At 42.9% G+C, this 20,318-nt stretch overlaps 1 protein-coding gene across 3 annotated transcripts in view; it reads right to left on the bottom strand.

Annotated features, from left to right (window-relative positions):
* Positions 1–20,318, bottom strand: part of LOC138089276 (ATP-binding cassette sub-family C member 4) — a 186,382-nt gene that overhangs the window by 106,251 nt on the left and 59,813 nt on the right. For all 3 annotated transcript variants that reach the window (XM_068984711.1, XM_068984710.1, XM_068984708.1), the window contains 7 exons: positions 17,104–17,193; positions 15,883–16,046; positions 14,751–14,876; positions 13,172–13,421; positions 7,495–7,596; positions 3,691–3,780; positions 2,119–2,310 (listed from right to left, as the gene is read on the bottom strand). In XM_068984711.1, coding sequence (XP_068840812.1) covers positions 2,119–2,310; positions 3,691–3,780; positions 7,495–7,596; positions 13,172–13,421; positions 14,751–14,876; positions 15,883–16,046; positions 17,104–17,193 — 1,014 coding nt within the window. The remainder of the gene's footprint in view (positions 1–2,118; positions 2,311–3,690; positions 3,781–7,494; positions 7,597–13,171; positions 13,422–14,750; positions 14,877–15,882; positions 16,047–17,103; positions 17,194–20,318) is intronic.

The raw sequence follows: 20,318 nt of genomic DNA on the forward strand, positions 1-20,318 counted from the left end.
GTTCCCAGCTGTATTGCAGACCTGGTTGTCCCCTTGGTAATCAGAGTCATAATTGACATTTCAGAGCAGCAGCAAAACCTCTTGGAAACACTCTGACCCAATGTCCCCGTTTTGCTGCAGAAATGTGAGATGCCCAGACAGGTACAGGACATGTCCAAAGTGACAGCAGCCAAGTGACAAAATCGGGGGAGGGACTCGGCCCTGCCTCTATGCTCTGACCACGCAGAGAATAGGAGGGCAGTTGATGTTTATAAACGTCACATCACATACGTCACTGGGCAGCCCAGTTCTGCAGGGCTCCTTCCTACCAGAGTCTGTTACACATACAGCGCCCAAAGGTGTGTGAAGCCCCAGGACACTCCCTCACATTACTGGTCCAATCACCCCAAGAGGCTGCACCAAAGCAATGACCATCGTGGATCTGAACCTGAACTGCAAACGTAGAGATGGGGTGTTTTTCCTCTCCAAGCTTCAGTTTTATCAACAACATAGAAAACACTGGTAAAACATTAATAACTCATATGCCTTTTTATGTATGCCTGCATGGGAATGACAGAGATGATCTGGACATCAACTCTAAATAAATGGAAGCTATTGTTCTTACTGAGACTTTCCATGTGTCTCAGTGGTAAAGAATCTGCATGCCAATGCAAGAGACTCAAGATATGCAGGTTTGACCCATAGCTTGGGAAGATCTCCTGGAAGAGGAAATGAAAACCTGCTTCAGTATTCTTGCCTAGAGGACCCCATGGACAGAGGAGCCTGGTGGGTCCAGTTCACTGGGTCACAGCCAGGCATGACTGAGGAGGCTCAGCATGCACAGAGGCGTTCTTACTACATTTGCATTTCCCATTTCCTTATGATATATTTTTTAAAAGCTACCTCAATCCTGCCAACCCTACATCATTTCTGCAAATGAAAAATCTATTTAAAACAACTCAGGAGAAAGAAATGGAAAAATAAAAGCAAACAATTTCTTACGTCCACAAAATCATCAAATACTACTCTATGATGTTCAAGCCACTGTTCAACCACAATAACTATTTCCTCACAGGTCTTCACTCCCACACCTTTGAAAGGCAGTCCAGCCTTTTTCCTCCCAGTATAAAAGAACAGTCGGATGTCCAGACTGCACTGAACTGACCCACGGGGAGCCCTTTAATGCTATTATTCCCTGATTTTTATAACCGAAGAAAATAACATAGCACCTAGTTCAGTATTTACCTTTTTTCCTTTCCTTCCATTAAATTATCAATATACTCTCCTACTAGGTAAGCCCAGTTTGCATAACTGATTCCCTAATTTTGTTTACTAAATCTCCATGTACAGTAAAATGTTTCGATTTCCATTTTCTGTGAAACACAATACCGTTTCTGAAAACAATCTCTCCTCCTGTGAAAATAGGCTGTATTAAGAAGAAATGGTAAAGGAGTCCTTTTTCTTTAATTACTAAGGAAAAGCGAAGTAGAGAGGAAAACCTAGAGACTGAAAGGGACCAAGGCGGCATCAACCAACTGCAGGAGACAGATCTCATGTGGATTCCAACAACGGTGAAGGAGGTTTCCAGTGAGCTGATCAATAACACATAAGCGCTGATGAGAAAGCTGATGACAGTCAGGAATTTGAGTTGTTTTTCAAGTAAAATAATGTGGTCTCTCTTCAGTCTCTGAGAGAAAAACTAATGAAATATTTACTGACGAACTAATCTGAGGTCTAGAATCTGCTCCAGAATAGTCTGGGGTGGGGGTGGGGCCGGCAGAGGGCAGGAGTGGAGATGCAGCAAGGCTGGCCACCATCTGATCCGGGGCGAACTTGGGGGTGGGCACGCGAGGGTTCATTACACAGCGCTATTCTTACAAAGTTTTGTAATTGTGCACTAAAAGAGAAGTAAAAGTGAATAAAACTGCAAAAGACGAAACAATCCCCACCCCAAAACAGGCATTCTGTGTCGTTAAGACATCAGAATTCAAACAGTAGCATATGTGTGTGAATGTTCATGAGAAAACCAGCTTCAAGTATTAAGCAACACGAAAAGATCTTCTAACAGACCTTGTAGCTTAAACCAACATGATCGTCATTTGAAATCTGAGCATATGCAACTCAAAAGTCATTACTCACCTTTTTCAAAGCACAAGCCTTTATTACTTTTTCATATCGTTCCTTTTCATATTTCTTCCCAAATAAAATGTTACTCCTCACAGTTCCTGAGAACACCCAGGGCTGCTGAGAAACATACGCAATCCTCCCGTGCACTCTGACCTGCCCCTGGCTCGGGGGCAGCTCCCCCAGCACAGCGCTTAACAGTGACGACTGAAACAGAGGGCAACACACACGTGTGAACAGGGTGCACTCAGGATGGAACACGCCCCGCAGCACAGCCGACCCCACCCAGGTGCTTGATAAATGATAGAACCCTTTCATTTAGAACAGGATAAAGTACAGTTCTGGCAGTTGCAGGAAAAAAAATAAATAAATAAATGACACTATTGGTCTATATAAACTAATGAATGAATATATTCAGTTGATAAGTAACATGATTATTAATATAATACTAAAACAACCTAATCAGGCTTCCCTGGTGACTCAGGCAATAAAGAATCCACCTGCAATGCAGGAGACCTGGGTTCCATGCCTGGTTGGGGAAGATCCCCTTGAGGAGGGCATGGCAACCCACTCCAGTATTCTTGCCTGGAGAATCCCCATGGACAGAGGAGCCTGGCGGGCTACCATCCATGGGGTAGCAAAGAGTCAGACACGACTGAGCGACTAAGCACAGCATAACAACCTAAACTGCCCAATAGTTTCTCCCAAATGAAACGCTAAATTCAGCAAAGACTAATTAAGAATGTTTAACATCCTTAACCAACAAAACAGCCCAGCAGGATGCATGGTTCATGTATCTCATGTTTAATTCAGCTGTCCCTGCATCCCAGGCATCCTTTACTTATCAAATATTTGTTCTTAACAAGCTTTCTGTGACTAACATATCCAAAGATGATTATTTAAAAAAAAAAAAAAAAAACACCTCTGGAGTCATGTTTCAAAAAAGTCCATCGTATAGGAACTCATCACCCTTCATGTGCATAGCCCTCATTTAGAACTCTGTGCTTTGTTCTTTCAGATGCGGTTCATGTGCACATATCATTCAAATCTTGTCTACCACACAGAAGTGGTGTGTCCGTGTGTCCCAGCCACACTGGGCTGAAATAATCTGTGTCCCCCGGAACTCGGTTGCCTCTGCAGGGCAGAGATGTTGGAGTCTTGCGCTCATCTGTACCTTTAAGCTCCAGCACGTGGCTATACATTCACTACCCTGGGCATGGACGGGACCAAATCACGTCATGTGAGGAAATGCTCAAAATTCCCAGAAGAGCCTTTCCAACCTTCAGACTCCCTGGAGGGACAACTGTCACAAAAAGAAGACCCCTCTATCTCATTCTGTCCTGAACAGCCGTCAGAACAATAATTTCCTTCACTGACAAGTCAAAAGCCTGACGAGCAGTTTCCAAATGTGCAATGTGAAGCACCAAGAAGGAAAGCAGTGTGTATTTATCCAGATTCATCCAGCCAACACTGTTCTAGGCACTCTCAATTCAAAGTGATTATACACAGCTCTGGGCTCTACTCTGAGAATTTAACAGGGGCAGTTACATCAGGTACCTTAGGCTGACAAAAGGCGTCACAACTTACCTTTCCTGCTCCCACAGGTCCAACCACAGCTAACAGCTCACCAGGTCTGACAGTAAAGGAAAGGCCTTGTAGGGTTGGGGTGTCTGATGCCTGCAAATATAAGTTTAGAAAATTTTGTTCATCTCATTAAAATAACACAAGGAACTCTTAAAAGTGGAGAAAATAATATATCATTGATATGCTAATATAACCCATATTTTCCTCCTTCCTGTTTTAAGATACTGAGCCCCGGGGGCCTTTTATCCCCAGATATCTTTGAAACAGCATTAGTTTGCCTTTAGGAAGGCTCCCTCTTTTTACCAGATTTCCCTACGACACTGTTCTCGACAGGATTTAAGGACTGAAATGACAAGTCACGTGTTCAGTATGTACCTGCACGTTGCACACTAACTTACTACAATAATATACTTAACTGAATATCCAGTATGGGAGGTTTTTAAATCAATTGTGACTTTTCATTATAGCCCTTGGTTATGTCAACTTCAGTGTTGTCCACAAGGTGGCAGAAAACGTACGTATCATGCCTGATCCTCTACTAATAATTTGATATCTCCTCTCACCTCTATATTTTCACTTGGTAAAGAATGAGTCTTACTAATGCTCAGCAAGCAGCAGAGCATTTTATATGATATAGTTGCTCTTGGTAAATAAAGTCACATAAATGGTAGTCAAGGCTCCAATTTAACCAGAGCTGTAGTTTTCACACCAAAAACAAAACAAAACCAAGAAAAGGGGATTAAGTATAATATCATGGGTCAGTGATAATGCCTCAATTGTATACCTCTTACATGCTAAACAGAAAGAATAAAGTACTTCTACTGTAAAAGTACAAACAAATCAGGGAGTTACCTGTGATGGTCAACAATCCAACACAAAGGAGAAAAACAAAGTATTCATGCCAATCACAGGTCATGTTCATGAACAAACTTAAGGGTGTATATGTGTGTCATTACATATACTGTATTCTTAACTGCTAATTTTTTTTAAGTAGTTTAATGTCATTACATAAAATACCCATAAGACTAATAAAAGATAATGTTCTAAATGAAAAACTTCTCTGGAAAAAACTGAACCAACTCTAGATACAGTCACTTACTAAAAAAAAAATAATAATTTTTTATAATCATGAAAGTAACTAGCCCTAGATTTTAAAAGAGACATGTTTCCACTCCTTTCTTTTTAATTGACCCCTGGATTCCGTAATTATTTTTCACTCAGAAATACTTCACTAACACAGCATTGTAAGGTAACTATACTCCAATAAAATTAATTTAAAAAAAAAAAAGAAATACTTCATTATTTTCCTCTCACAACGGTTCATGATTCTGTGGACAAAATACACAAGCATAGCCTCCTGTTGCAGCCCTTCAGTTGGTCTGGGCAAAAATCATGGACTTCCCTTCCTGTTTGGGCTTGAGGCTTTTCATTACTAAAATACTAGCCCCAGGTTTCATAGGAATTACAAAGCTATCAATAAGAGGCTAGATTTTAATACATAAGAAACATTTTTAAAGCACCCTCCAATTCTTTATTCTTCTCTCACATTTAGGGCTTCTATTTTACTACTTTTCACTCAGCTAAGACTAAAAATAGTGAACCACTTACAAACATCAGCTCCCTGTCACCAACCCTCAGAGTCTGTCAGGCCAGACACTCAATTCCCTCCCTGTTCAGGCTTCAGGATTGGGCACTGCTCTGTTGTGCCCAGAAGAGGGCAGCACTGGACTGCTCACTGCTGCTGGGTCCCCTCCCCTCTTGGTTATCCAGGCTCAGGAGATGCTGGCTCAATAAGCATCATCAGCTGAGCCCTACTTGGGTTTCATGAATGAGACCCAGATTCTGAGATAGTCCCCCACCTGCCAAGCTGGTTATGGAGGGGAGCAGGTTACAAAGCTCATGTCTTCCTCCAGCCTCCCAGCCCAGCAGGAGTTTCAGTCAGACTCAGCTTCTCCCTAAATCTCCAATGTCTGTGTCCCTCCCCCCTCCCAAGGGCTCTCTCACCTATGACCTAACCTGACAGCCCCTAATTACTAATGACCCCAGCAAGGGACATGATCCTTCCCTAGGCAAGGCCAGAAGGCTGTGATGTACTGTAATTCAAATTGCACAGAAGTATCAGAACATGCTATTAACTTCTTTCAACTAAGAGCAATAGAGTTCACTTTAAAATGCTGCATAGTTTGGAACAAGATCTATTTGGTAATGTTAGCATTTACATAGTAGCCCTTATAATGGAATTTTAATGCTGCTTTCCATAAATGCTTTAACTGTATTATGATGAGAAATACAAAATTTAAGAGGGAAAATAGGAGCAACTATCAGGTTGGAAAAGTCACCTTCTTTGAATTTCCATGTGCAAAAGCTGTAGGGGTATATTATTATTTATTTGGAAATATACTACTGTTTTGTAGGTGCAGAGGCAGCTACTGAATCTGAAGTAGTGGTATAATACGTAGTGTCACACACTCAAGAGGCACGATATGTAGAGTCAAAGGCAGGAAAACACACGAGTCTACAGGGTCTAGACGCTTGCACTGTGGTCCCCAATGCCACCAGCAGAGAGGCTCCTCCACTGTCTGCATAAGTAGTTCCCTGCATGGAACTCCTTCTCCTGGACCATGGGTTCTATTTATCCTACTATTCTACACTCTGATTAATTCCCTGATAGCTCAGTTGGTAAAGAATCTGCCAAACCAGTGCAGGAGGATGTGCACAGAGAAGCATGGAACCATGGAGGTGGGACACTCTCTTTCAGTCCCTGGTAAACGGGGAGGCAGTGCATGTGCAAGTTTGAGAGGGGTCCCTACTGCTTTTCTGTTGTGTTTTTTTTTTTTTTTAAGTTAAAGTGAAAGTCGCTCAGTCGTGTCCAACTCTTGCAACCCCATAGATTATACAGTCCATGGAATTCTCCAGGCCAGAATACAGGAGTGAGTAGCCGTTCCCTTCCCCAGGGGTCTTCCCAACCCAAGGAACTGAACCCACGTCTCTCTCACTGCAGGTGGACTCTCTACCAGCTGAGCCACAAGGGAAGCCCTTTATTTCATAAATAAACCAAGTACTGGAAAATCTCCAGTTCTCCCTGTCAGCTTCCACACACCGCAACCCTTCAACTGGCAATCACTGGTGCTCACCATGCCCACCTGCTGTCTCCTCCCGGCCCCTGGCTGCCGCTGCCAACAACCACGCAGAAGCTTAGGATGGGGGAGCCCCCACTCTAACTCACAGCAAAAAACCTAACTCAGCAGTAAAGAATATGCCTGCAATGCAGGAGACAAGGGTTCAAACCCTGAGTCAGGAAGATCTCCTGGAGTAGGAAATGGCAACCCACTCCAGTACTCTTGTCTAGGAAATCCCATGGACAAAAGAGCCTGGAGGGCTACAGTCCATGTGGTTGCAAAGAGTCAGACAGGGCAGACCATGCAAGCGTGGTCTTACTAGGCCGTAGTGATGGTCTGACAACATCAAGGCAAAAAATGTACACTGATTCCCAAAAACCTGCTGTCTTTAATGACTGGTTGTATATTTGCTGGTTAACCCATATCACACTGAGGCATTTTCTCTCCAATGCTGCAAATTCTACCATTACAAACATATGTACTTTAAGTTCCAAATGGGTTAATAGTTCTCTTAAGAGCAACATGTCAAATGTCTTAGGCTGACTTTAAACTGAATCTCCATCACATGCAAACCTTATTCCTCATTGAGAATTTTTATAACATACTTTCAGTAAATGAATATATAAAACCTCAACATTCTCCAATAAACCTTTCAGCAGTCAAGATCTTATAATAGAAGGTTTGCTACCTTATCCCAAAAAGCAGTGAAATCTTCAACATTCACGATCATTTTACCATCTGATGGCAGTTGAGAGTGGAGCTGTGTTATCTCATCAAGTAACAGGAAGTTCTACAGAAGAAGGAAACACACAGATCAGATTATTTAAACTGTAGGAACAAATAAACAAGAAGAATTGCTTCCTTGGAATCTGCAATAAAAAAACTTTATGCAGCCTACATACTGCTATGCCAACTGTACGTAATGTGTAGTTTACACTAGAACAAACTAGATAATATATACAATATTATATACTATTATAATAACATACAATGAAGTATACGTATATATATACACATATATACACATTATTATAACATATAATAAACTATATTATATATACACACACACATATTATTATAATAACATACAATAAAGTATATTACATTGTCAGGAAGCATTTAACAGGAGGCTTCCTGTGTGCTGTTTTGGATCTGTCAGGGATTCTCTGCTCCTTACTAATTCCTGAATATTCAGGATTTAAGAGGAGAGGCAAGCCTCTCCAAGCGGCTGAAGAATCCAGGCATTTCCTTCATTAGTTTTTCTATACAGTGATAAGTACCCTCTTTCTTCTTGTGAACCATGCGGTAAAAGTGGTTGTTTACAACTCTCTCTTTAATATGGATCGCCTATGTTTTGTAAGTCTGGAATTTTAATCTTTATCTTTGCTGAGAATAACTACCTTGTAAGACAGTATATATGCCCACACCATGTTGATTAAAACACCTTTGTTCCATCAGAGCTCTGGTCCCTGTGTCTGTCTTTCTCTCTCTCTGTCTCCCTCTTTTTCAAGCTGATCCCTTGGAGCACAGAGGCCCTCTGAGTTCACTTTCCTGCCCTGGCTTCTAAGAGAGAAGGCGATCTGCATCTTCACTCCATCGAGAGGGCGCCTGAGGCCTTCGTGAACAGAGCAAGTCCCACGTCAGGGGCTTTATTGGCTTTCTGCGTAAACCAAGGAATGTCAGCCTCTTTCTCTCTCCTTTACTTTCGTATCGGTCGACTCCAGACCACCAGGTTCCGGTCCATTAAAGAACCGCAACGTTATATATACCTATGGAACTTGTTCTGGGGAGGATTGTAACCCCCCCACTCAAATAATATCAAAAGGTCTTAAATCCCAAATACTTCAAAACACGACTTTATTTGGAAATAGAGTTGTTGCAGATGTAATCAATTAAGGTGAGCTCACAGTGGATAGGGTGCGTACTGGACCCAGTAAGATTGGTGTCCTTATAAGAAGAGAGACACGGAGACAGAAAATAACCATGTGGTTATGGAGACAGAGGCTGGAGTGATGGCGGTCACAAGTCAAGGAGCTCCAAGGTTTGCCTGCAAACTCCAAAGCCAACAGAGGAGAGGAAATGAGTTACCCTTGTAGGATTCAGGGGGATCCTGACTCTGCTGACACCTTGATTTCAGACTTTTAGGCTCCAAGGCTGTGAAACAACATAATTCTGTGGCTTTAAGCCACCAAGTTTCGGGTACTTTTTATGGCAGCCCCAGGAAATCCATACAGAGACTTAAAAGGACTCTTGCATGAGAGAAAAACAAAATACCCTTGTAAGCAACTTCGGTAATTGTAAGCAAATTTTAAGCAGGATGGATGGGTAATTCTAAGACTGAGAGGCAAACCGAATCCCCACCAACACAGATGGCAACTGACAACACGTGAGGACGTTTGAGAAACAGACCACCACATGAGCAGGGACCTTCTCTGCTAAACATCACGAACAGCCTTCAAGTCCTTGACATCCTCATCTATCATGCCACAAAGCTACAAATGTGTTTGCACCTTCAACTTCAAAAGAACAACTGGGAAAAACAACATAAAAACCTGCTTCTGTGCAGGAAAAGGAAGAAGAGATCCTTGCATCTCTCCAGAGACCAGCTGGTGGGAGTCACAATCCACTTGTTCCCTCCTCCTCCCATCCAGGTTCACGGAGAACCTGGATCCAGGGCACGGATACTCCTCCCCGCCCTGAGCCCATGTCCAGCAGGAGGAAGGACGGACGGACGGTGGGCTCACCAGGCCTCTGCAGACTCTCAACCACCACAGGCTGAGTTCTCTCTCCACGCCACCTCTCCTATCGTCAGCCATGTACCAGCTCTCGCCTGTTCTGACACAGCTTCTCTCTCTGCCAATTCTCCATTCCTCTTGAAACAACATAATTTAAGCATCTCACTCACTACTCATTAATTTCAAATACTGATATATATTTTTCCTTTTGCTGGTTCTTTCCCCAGCCCTCCCCACCACCACTGACCCTACCTCAACACAATTCCCTCTTGATCTCTTTACAGCATGACTGAACGTGTCCACATCTAAATACCCACAATGTCCCACCAGCACCTAAGTCCACAGTCCCCAAGTGGCCTCTGCCTAGACACTCTGAGTACTAATCTCATCCATCCTTCCAGCCCATCTCAAATGCTAATCCTCCTGGGAACCAGCTCAGAACCCTTGAGGCTGCCACCATCCTCCCCACCTTTGAATCTCCAAAGGGACAGTAAATCATATAGAGAGGAGATACTATGCCTTCATGCACTTACACTGTCCACCTTCAACTAAGACTGAGCCCTGCACAAAGTCAGCCCATCATGGGCATTAGCTAAAGGAAGAGGCTGTACCATGTAGTGGCTGCATGGATTTGACTGTTCACTGACTGCAGGGCTACAGCCTTACACAGTTTGAGTTCGCATAGCAACAAGCAAAAGGTTGTACGTGTATATTATTCAACTTGTCTAGACAGAAATTAAAATTTTAGCTTAAGCGTGTTACCAAAAAACTCAATATTCAGTGTGTGTACTGTCAACTAGAAATTCCTCACTTTCCAAAAAAACTGACTTAAAAAAAGGAAAAATTATGCCTCAATTGAAGAATTAAATTTATTGAGCATTTGCCCACTAATAATAGGTCTGAGTGGGGAAAGACAGTATAATCTTCCAGAGGTTAAATGAGATTCCAACACATGACCAGCTTGAAAAGGAGCCAAAAGTGCTGGCTGCATTTTTTTTTCCCAGGGCTCAGGTTGATGAAAAAGATGGAATTAAATGCCCATTAGAGCCATGAAGTGCAGACCCAGAACAGGTCATGCAGGAAAGTATCGTCAGAACTGCAGCCAAAAAGACTGACTTCCCAGTGGCTACAAAGGGAAAACCTACACAGCGTTCTGAAAACTATTAACCCCCGAGACACATGACACTGAAGACTTTTGGTACTTTTAAGTGAAGATAAGATATTTATAATCCTATTGCAGTAGCACAATGCCAAGGCCTTCAGTCCCCTTTTACTACTAAGAGAAAAATAAAGGGACCACTGCACCCGCTCCAAGGTGGGCAGGGTTGGTGGGTTTCCTCCTCCTACGGCTCCCAGACATGACCTGAGTGGAAATCCTGGGAGATGACCACTCAGGCTACGGAGTACCAGCCTGCAGGAGGCACTGGGGCAGCATGACTCAATACCACACCTTGTTCTAAACTCTACATGGCCACCATGCCTCCAGCCCATCTGTGGTCAAACCCTGCCCATTTCTGACCACTTGGGTCAGTAAACTCAGCTGACCTTTTCTTCCACTCCTGTTGACCTTTTGATCTTCTAATTGGGCATGAACATATCCAAGTGAGAGACAAGGAAGAGAAGGAACCAAGTTCTTCTTCGTCTCCTTCCAGGTGACTTGCCAGCCCTAAAACTCAAAGCAGCCTGGGAGTTTGAACACTCCCAGGGAGTCAGCATCACTCTACCTGCCATGATGCTGGGCAGTGCGGGGCTTGGCAGTGCGGGGCTAGCCGTGCATATAGATGGAAGCCCGAGATCGGGGTGAATGAAAGTGCTGGGAGAGTGTCACACGGCTGCTGGAGGTTCAGCAGCATTTACTTAAATCAAGGACAGAGAAGAAGGTGACCCAGGGGGCCCAACAGAGTGAGCCAAGAGATTCCACCATTCCACATGCCAGAAGGTATGAACAAGGTACAGTTAACAGTGGTTTTAAAAAAAAAAGAAATCAGGCTTTGGGCAGAATCCTAGTTCTGTCATTTGAAAGCTGCGTGAGGATGGGTGAGCTATTTTACCCGTTACACAGGAACTTTGTTTCCTTTATCTGTAAAGTAGGGATACTAATGTTTATCTCATTCAATTGCCGTCAAGATAAAATCAGATGATGTGTACAGGGTTTAAGAGATCCTGGACCACACAGGGAGCCCTGGCGGCAACGATAAAAAAACCACAGCAACACAACACTCATGTGAAGCTTCTATCTGGACAGGTCACCGTGTCACTGAGAACATTACTATGGTCCAAATCCATTTCTAAATGTTCTGCTTCAAGATGTGAAAGCAGAAGGAAATTTGATTGAACTGCATGGACCGTTCCTTAACAGTATTGCTAGAAACCCCATCAGAAAGAAAGATAAACTCAGGGGACCAGAACTGACCTCATATGACTGACTTGTTTAGGTGCAATGGTTTTTTATACTACAGAAACTTCATAAAATATCTCAGCTTTTATGGCAAGACCAAAACATAAAATCAAAACCACAGCCAAACCTAATTTCACTAGAGATCTATTATTGGCCAACCGTCACTGTGGAAACATGGGAACAAAACAAATTAGATGTTGTATAAAGCCCAAACACTTAAGTTCATGCCCAGGCTGCCTCACAGAGCCAGTTCATCTTCATTTTTGACTGATTCATAGAAACACAAATCCTTAAATATCTACAGGGTCTTATCTTGGTGATGGAAATTATTCATCTCTGGCAATTTAAAGACACTTTTTAAAAAGAGATCAGGACAGATTATGGGTATGTTGGAATCACAAGTTTGAAAGGAAGAGGGCAACTAGAGAGGATTAAGCAGCAACAGAAAAAGGGCAGAGACAAAGAGGCAAATCAAAAGGGGAAGCTCAGAAATCAAGTGAAACATCTATGTCGGAAAAGAATCTATTTTCGATACAAAGAACTAAATGAATCTGAGGCCACTCTTTCTGCCCAAGAAGCAGGGATCTCTCAGCAAGTTCCTCCCCTCCCGGACCAGACAGGAATCCTATTCATGCCAGGACTGAGCACAGTCACTACCTAGTCATTCAAGGCAGCACAGGAGATGCAATCTGTTTGCTTCTCCTACTTTCAAACAATTTAATCATCCTGCGTCATTAAGAGCCTGTACCCCTGCGACTCATACTACCACCTATAAGTGAGCAGGGATCATATGATATTTACAATGCACTCTAAATGGCAACCCACTCCAGTACTCTTGCCTGGAGAATTCCATGGACAGAGGAGCCTGGAGGGCTGCTGTCCATGGGGTCGCACAGAGTCGGACACAACTGAAGCGACCTTTCATGCATGCATGCACTGGAAAAGGAAATGGCAACCCACTCCAGTACTCTTGCCTGGAGAATCCCAGTGACAGAGTCTCGTGGGCTGCTGTCCATGGGGTCGCACAGAGCCGGACACGACTGAATCAACTTAGTGGCAGCAGCAGGTGTATCAGAAGGCAGGGGAGTACTGAGACATTTTGGAATGACTGCCAGCCTTGGCACTAAACCTCAGCTAACTGGAACACATTTACACCAAACAAAAAGAGGCAAAAAAAAAAAAAAAAGACACAAAATCCACCTACAACATAATAAAGTTATGTGTCAGCAAACCTTGATTCTTCGGATGCTGACGAATGCCTCTGACACCTTCTCGACAGCCGAAGGGAAGAAGAGGGTAACTGTCAACCGCACAGCCCCGTACAACGACACCGCCACAAACACACGGCTGGCTGTGATCACGTTGCCAAGGAGGACGTAGGTGGTAAAGGTGACGAAAACGATGATTTTGCTCGCAACAAAAAATGATGCCAAATTCATTCCTCTAAGGTAGGAACTTCTCAGAATCTTGGAAATTTCCTTCCTGGAAAAAAAAGTGTAGGAAATAGGTTTTCAAAGAAGCATCCACATCCAAGACATGAATTCAGTGCCCTGTGTGAGTGGTCCCTTTCTAGGGAGTAGACACAGATTAAGATAATCCATCCCTCACATCCTGGAGACACTGCATACCCAGGGGCTCTGCCCGAGACAAGGACCACATGCTTCATCACTACTTCCCTCTTCCAAATAAATGGAGTCTTGATATCACCCTTTTAAACATTTTGGGTCAGTTTGACAAGGTTTGAACTTCCATTCAACCAGCATTTGTAACAAGTCCTGGGCTGAGTTCTTCACTGATGACAAAAAGACAGAGTCCGTCCCCACCAGGAGCTCATGAAATCGGAGGAAAGAGAATAAGCAACCCCACAACTGAGAGACACCAAGACAACAGATAGAGGCAGGGAGCAGAGAAACAAAGAGCAAAGGCGTGTTAACTCAGAGCAGTGGCATCAGGGCAGGTCACAGGGTCGAGGAACTTGAGAACATGAGCTGGAGTCAGTCAGGGCTGGTGGAGGCCAGAGAAGAAGGAAGATGAGAGTGCATCCCCAGCAGAGGGAGGGGCGCTCACAAACGTGCAAAGGTAGAGGTGACGGGAGCAGCCAGGGAACTCTAAGCACCCTGTGCTGGGGTACAAACACTCATCAGAGGTGTAAAGGAAAGATGGAAAAAAATTCTATAAACAACGCAAAGCATAAAAAAATATTTTTATGGCTCTGTTTGGAATAATACTGATTCATTGGAGAAGGAAATGGCAATCCACTCTAGTACTGTTGCCTGGAAAATCCCATGGACAGAGGAGCTTGATAGGCTATAGTCCATGGGGTCGCAAAGAGTCAGACACGACTGAGCAACTTCAATTTTCATGGCTAATTCATGTCGAGGCTTAACAGAAAACAGCAAAATTCTGTAAAGCAATTATCCTTCAATAAAAAATCAATTAATTAAAGAAAAAACTACTGATTCATAAAATCTGGCCTGATACATGTACACTCAACCTCTATAATCTCCCCATCTGTGCTATATAAGTTACAGTTTCAGTTTGAATATCATTTTAAATGCTAACATCTTAAAGCATTGCTCATTTGGGATATACAGTATTAAGAAATATTATTTTAATTTCTATAAGAAGCATATATATCTATTCCTTTACTCAAATGATACCTCTCCTATTCAACTTAACCTCCTGCCACATGTAATAAAGGTGAAATAAACAGTATTTAAGCTCACCTTAATCTGAAAACTTGGTAAGACTTCTAAACTACTCAGTAAATATGAAATAAACCAGAAAATACATGTATGTACAAAAACTTACCTTCTCAAATTGGTGATAAGGTCTGCAAAAGACTTTTCCCAAGCATACATTTTTATTATTCTGATGCCAGTTATAACTTCATTCATGGTCCTGATCCTGGTGTCTGTGAAGGCTGCGGTCTTACTCCTAAGGGGACAGACATGAGAGACGAGCCTTAGTGACCACAGCAAGAATTTCCTTACCAACAGCAGCAGGGGCACAGCCAAGCACCAGGGATCAACTGATTCCCTACAGTTCTCCTAAGCTGACAACACAGGCAGGTCCTACTCAAAGTACAGACGGAGGAAGACTTCAATTAGGGAGTCAACCATTCAGCCCACTTCAAGAAGTAACCTGGAGAACTTCACAGTATTGGCTAAGGAAGACCTGAAATGAGTCAGATACAAACCACCTGCCCAAGGAGGTCGTGGCTGGGTAGAGAAGTCAGAAAGACACCCAAACCTAACAGGAAGACAGCGTCAGTGATGTAATACTATAGGAATAAAGTGCTGGGGAGCAGAAAAGATGGGGTTGTTAAAATGGCACTGGAAAAGGAGAGCAAGAAAAGCTTCAGAGACCTGCTAGCATTAGAACAGGGCCTTGAAGGATGAGGAACAGCTTTCCACAGCAAAGGTAGGAAATGAAATTCCAAGGAAAGTAAAACACCACGTGAAAATGTATACACACAAAAAAACTTTAACGTGCTTCAAATAGCACAAGATCTCCATCACCTGACAACCTGGACAATGACCCACCTCCAAGCTCTAATTTATCACCATTAGGCCCTTTATCACCAGTCTCTTTTCTATCACAAACGCTGCTGGGACTGTGGTACTTTACAAAGTCATATTTAAGATTGATCTCGCTCTTTGGGTGTTTATAACGTTGTATTAAAAACAAGATACGTACAAAGCATACACAGCTGAAAATGACTCTAGCACAAGCATAACAAAAATATATGCATCTGGAAGTGGGCCTCTAAGGTTATTACTATTTAATAAAGTTTAAATAACATCATTTAAGGTACATTCTGCTGAAGGACACTCCACTTATTCAGGTTTGGTGCCTGGAGGAGCCAGCAAACGACTCCAAGCAGATGGTCGATGTTAATCAATTACATATTAGCAATTTTTTAAACCAGTGTTTGTCTTACCGGAGTGACGAAAACAACTTCCCGATGCAGCTTTGCAAAGGCAGGAGAATAATGAGAACCGCCATCCCAGCAAGACATGATATTCCTATTTCCATCCAGAGCAGGGCGGTCACTACGATAGCCTGCAGTGGCCCTGCCCACAGAAAGTGCAAGAATATCGTTACCTTAAAAGAAAAAGACAAAGCCTTCTTAGGACTATACAAAAACAAAACCTATAAGGACACAATTTAAAACAATCTCCTGTCAAAGAACAGATGGGACTGAAACAGAAATGATCGCAGTGGGTTTTAAGCCTGCTAAAGCAGAAATCTAAGCATCTGCCCGAGATGCTGCTGTTCCAGGGTAGCACAAGGTCAGCTGCAGGAATGTCCTGGAAGAAGCTGACTGGCAGCCCCTGGAAGATTTTAATTTTGTCTACCCCAGAGGTGACCTCGAGGTTTCCCCAAACCCTGTCCACTTCAGAATTCAGTCCTTGTGTCCCCTCCAGCTGCCCGGCACCCCAGGAAAGTCTATTTCCCCCACACTCTCCAGTAATCATTTGTGTGTGTTCCTCCCTAACAGGCTGTGGCTTCTCCAGGGCAAAAACTAAATCTTATGCACCCCTGAAACTGAGTAGGGGCCTCTGTTCATGTTTGATGAATGAATAACTGAAAGAGAAGTGTCTAATGCAATATAGATTTGACTAGAAGCTACAATGCCCTGGGTAATGTGATCTATTCATAAAGCGTAAAAAAAGATTGCAATGGGACAGTGGAGAGTAGGTTGCCTCTGGCTAGGGACCACCCAGTTGGCATTACTCCTCACAGGCTCCCTATGCAGCAGGCACTGAACAGGGCACAGGGGAAAGAACAACCCCTGCCCACTAGGCATTCATCACCTTGAAAGGAGGAACACAGTTCAGGCAGCAAACTGACATCATGTGCCAAGAAGGGCCACGGCAGAAGGACCCCTAACCAAGGGGGACACTAACCAAGCTGGGCAAGAACTCTGCTGCCAGTCTATTACTGAAGCATGTTGTGTACAATGTCAGAAAAACAAAATTCTCATCTACAGAGCAATACACATGATTACATCTAAGTTGCACACAGAGGAAATGAGCTAGATAAAGAGAACACTTGTCTTACGTCCTCAACAGAACCCTGGGCCTAGAACCTGGCATCCCAATAAGCTGAACGCAGTGAGAAAGATGGGAAATGGAAGAGGATCCCTTGGGCAGCTTACCTGATCAAACTTGTTCACGTCATTGGACAGCAGGTTGACTATCTGGCCTGTGGTGGTCTTCCCCATGGCCGAGTTACTCAAGCGAAGGGCCTGAAATGAAAGAGATACAGAATTGGATTGCTGTGGTGATACCAAGTCACTCCTAGAACGTAACATAACAGAGCACGTTTTGATGAGGTCTTGAGCTATGTCAGGTTGAGGAGTGTGACCCCTGACAGCGGGGTTCTAGGGACCCACGCTTGTCCTTCAACCCCTCAATGTGGTGACAGCCACGTCCACAAGGACAGCAAACAGACAGAAACAAAGCCCCCAACCCTGTCTTGTTTTTGTTCTTGTTTGGATGAATTTGGACATGGGCAAAATATAAACAGATATATTAAAAGGTTCCTATTTACTTTTTAAAGGCAATTTTACATACAAATAAATGATAATTTTTCATGCAGAAAACACATGTTTTGAAGAAGTAGACATTTGATCCCTAATTTTAACAACTAAAAGAAGGCAGAACTGCACACCAATTCTGACTTTAAACTGATCATCAAAGGGAAAAACAAAAAAATCCACCTAATGGGAATCAATGGACCAAAAGGCTGGTTTTGGAACAAAAGTTAACATGAAGCAATCATAACACTGCAGCCAACACAGAAATCCAGAATCGGTCACAAGAGAATCACTGAGATGCTACACAGGATAAAAAAAACAGAACATGATGCGACAGTAGTATTATTAACAACGAAGACATGACTTACAAGCAAATCTGTCCAGATTTATGCTTCCAACCATGAACGAATAATGGGTATTGGACTTGCCTGCCATTGCAAAACTATGAAGCTGGACAAAATATACGAAGCACCTGTTTTCAGGCAGTGAAATGCCAGAAGTGCCGGACTGTGACCCCCGGGAAGAAGTGTGCCCTGTGACTGGCCTGTTTTCTCCCTGGGGGTATATTGTGCCCAAGCAGAGTTCAAGTGTCACTGAACTGAAGAGGAAGAAATGGATGTAAGTTGCAGAAACAGCTGTCATTTGGGTAGGAAGAGCAGAGGTTAAGTCCAGAACATCTTGTGGGGGTTTCCCAAGGGGCTTTGCCTGAACTTCACTGTATGTGAACAGAGGCAGACTCCACGGGGCCTCGATGAGGTCACTCAGTGCCAGGAGATGGCAGATTCTACCCAACAACAAGAAAGAGATCTTCCTAATAAACAGCTCAGACATCCACTTCAGCTGTCAGGAACAACATGACTTACAAACTAGAGTAAGAACCACGTACTTGGACTAAGTTCAAAATGGAAATAACTGCCCCAGACAGACTAACAGAACCGATCTAACAGGAATTCCGTATCAGAACAAAACTCAATATCATCTAATCCAAGGCTTGTTGTTTTTTAGTCATTCCGCTGTGCCCAACTCTTTGCGACCCTGTGGACTATAGTCCACCAGGCTCCTCTGTCCATGGGATTTTCCAGGCCCACCAAATAAAACTTAATTCTCAACTCCTAGGTACTGTTTTTTCTTCGGTCCACACACTGCTGCCCATTAATTATAGAAAATTAATCTTCAGTTCTAATAAAGAGTGTGCATGTGTGCTCAGTTGCATCAGTCGTGTCCGACTCTTTGCAACCCTATGGACTGTAGCCTGTCAGGCTCCTCTTTCCAAGGAATTCTCCAGGCAAGAATACTGATGTGGGTTACCATTCCCTCCTCCAGGGGTCTTTCCAACCCAGGGATCGAACCCGCGTCTATAGGTTATAGTAAAAACAGTTCACATCCAGTTTAGAGAAAACAACATACAAATTAATGCTATTATTTTAGTTCTATATTTACTTAACATGTTACAAGGGGATATTATCAATATTTGGTTAAATTTCTTTTCCTTGCGGAAGCAAAATAGTTCTACCATGAGAACAATAAAAGGCAAACCAACTGGAACAAATCTGCTCTATAAGTCAGACCCTAAATTAGTTAAGTTAATTAATCAGTTATCAACTTTTAATAAATCAAGAAGTTCTAAATATTGATTAACAATTATAAAAGCCTACCAATTTTTTTAAGAGACAAAGGATATGTACAGGAAATTCACTACAAAAGAAATACAGAATGTTAATGAAAATTTGCTAATAACCAAATATACTCAAAATGACATCCAAGTTTGGCAGCGGTGTAGGAACATTTCATTTCACCAAAGAGAATATAAGCAGTTAACTCCCGAAGGAAACCTGGCATATCAAAAGTTCTGCAACGCACACACCCTGAGAAACTAAGGATGTCTCGAAAGGTTTGGCTTTAATCAGGTTCATTTGCACTGCTATTTTTTAATATATAAATGTGGAAATGATCTAAATGTCAAATTACTAAAAATTAGAAAACAATCTAAATATCTAATTACTGATTATTCTAGAATCCACATGGCCATTAAGAACAATACTATGAATTGTGGAGTATTCATTCCATCGAAGCAGGGATCTATTTATGCGGAGGTGGAGGATAGGGAGTAGAGAACTTACATATGGGACAATTAAGAGAACTCTATGATGAACGTGAAAGAGGAGAGTGAAAAGGTTGGTTTTCTGAAAACACTCAGAAAACTAAAATCATGGCATCCGGTCCCATCACTTCATGGCAAATAGATGGGGAAACAGTGGAAACAGTGGCTGACTTTATTTTTCTGGGCTCCAAAATCACTGCAGATGGTGACTGCAGCCATGAAATTAAAAGACGCTTACTCCTTGGAAGAAAAGTTATGACCAACCCTAGATAGCATATTCAAAAGCAGAGACATTACTTTGCCGACTAAGGTCCGTCAAGGCTATGGTTTTTCCAGTGGTCATGTATGGATGCAAGAGTTGGAATGTGAAGAAATCTGAGCGCCTAAGAATTGATGCTTTTGAACTGTGGTGTTAGAGAAGACTCTTGAGTCCCTTGGACTGCAAGGAGATCCAACCAATCCATCCTAAAGGAGATCAGTCCTGGGTGTTCATCAGTAGGACTGATGTTGAAACTGAAACTCCAATATTTTGGCCACCTGATGCGAAGAGCTGACTCATTTGAAAAGACCCTGATGCTGGGAAAGATTGAAGGTGGGAGAAGGGGACGACAGAGGATGAGTTAGTTGGATGGCATCACCGACTCAATAGACATGGGTTTGGGTGGACTCCGACAGTTGGTGATGGACAGGGAGGCCTGGTGTGCTGAGGTTCATGGAGTCACAAAGAGTCGGA

This window comes from Capricornis sumatraensis, chromosome 12 (genome assembly GCF_032405125.1).
Source record: "Capricornis sumatraensis isolate serow.1 chromosome 12, serow.2, whole genome shotgun sequence".
Lineage (NCBI taxonomy): Eukaryota > Metazoa > Chordata > Mammalia > Artiodactyla > Bovidae > Capricornis > Capricornis sumatraensis.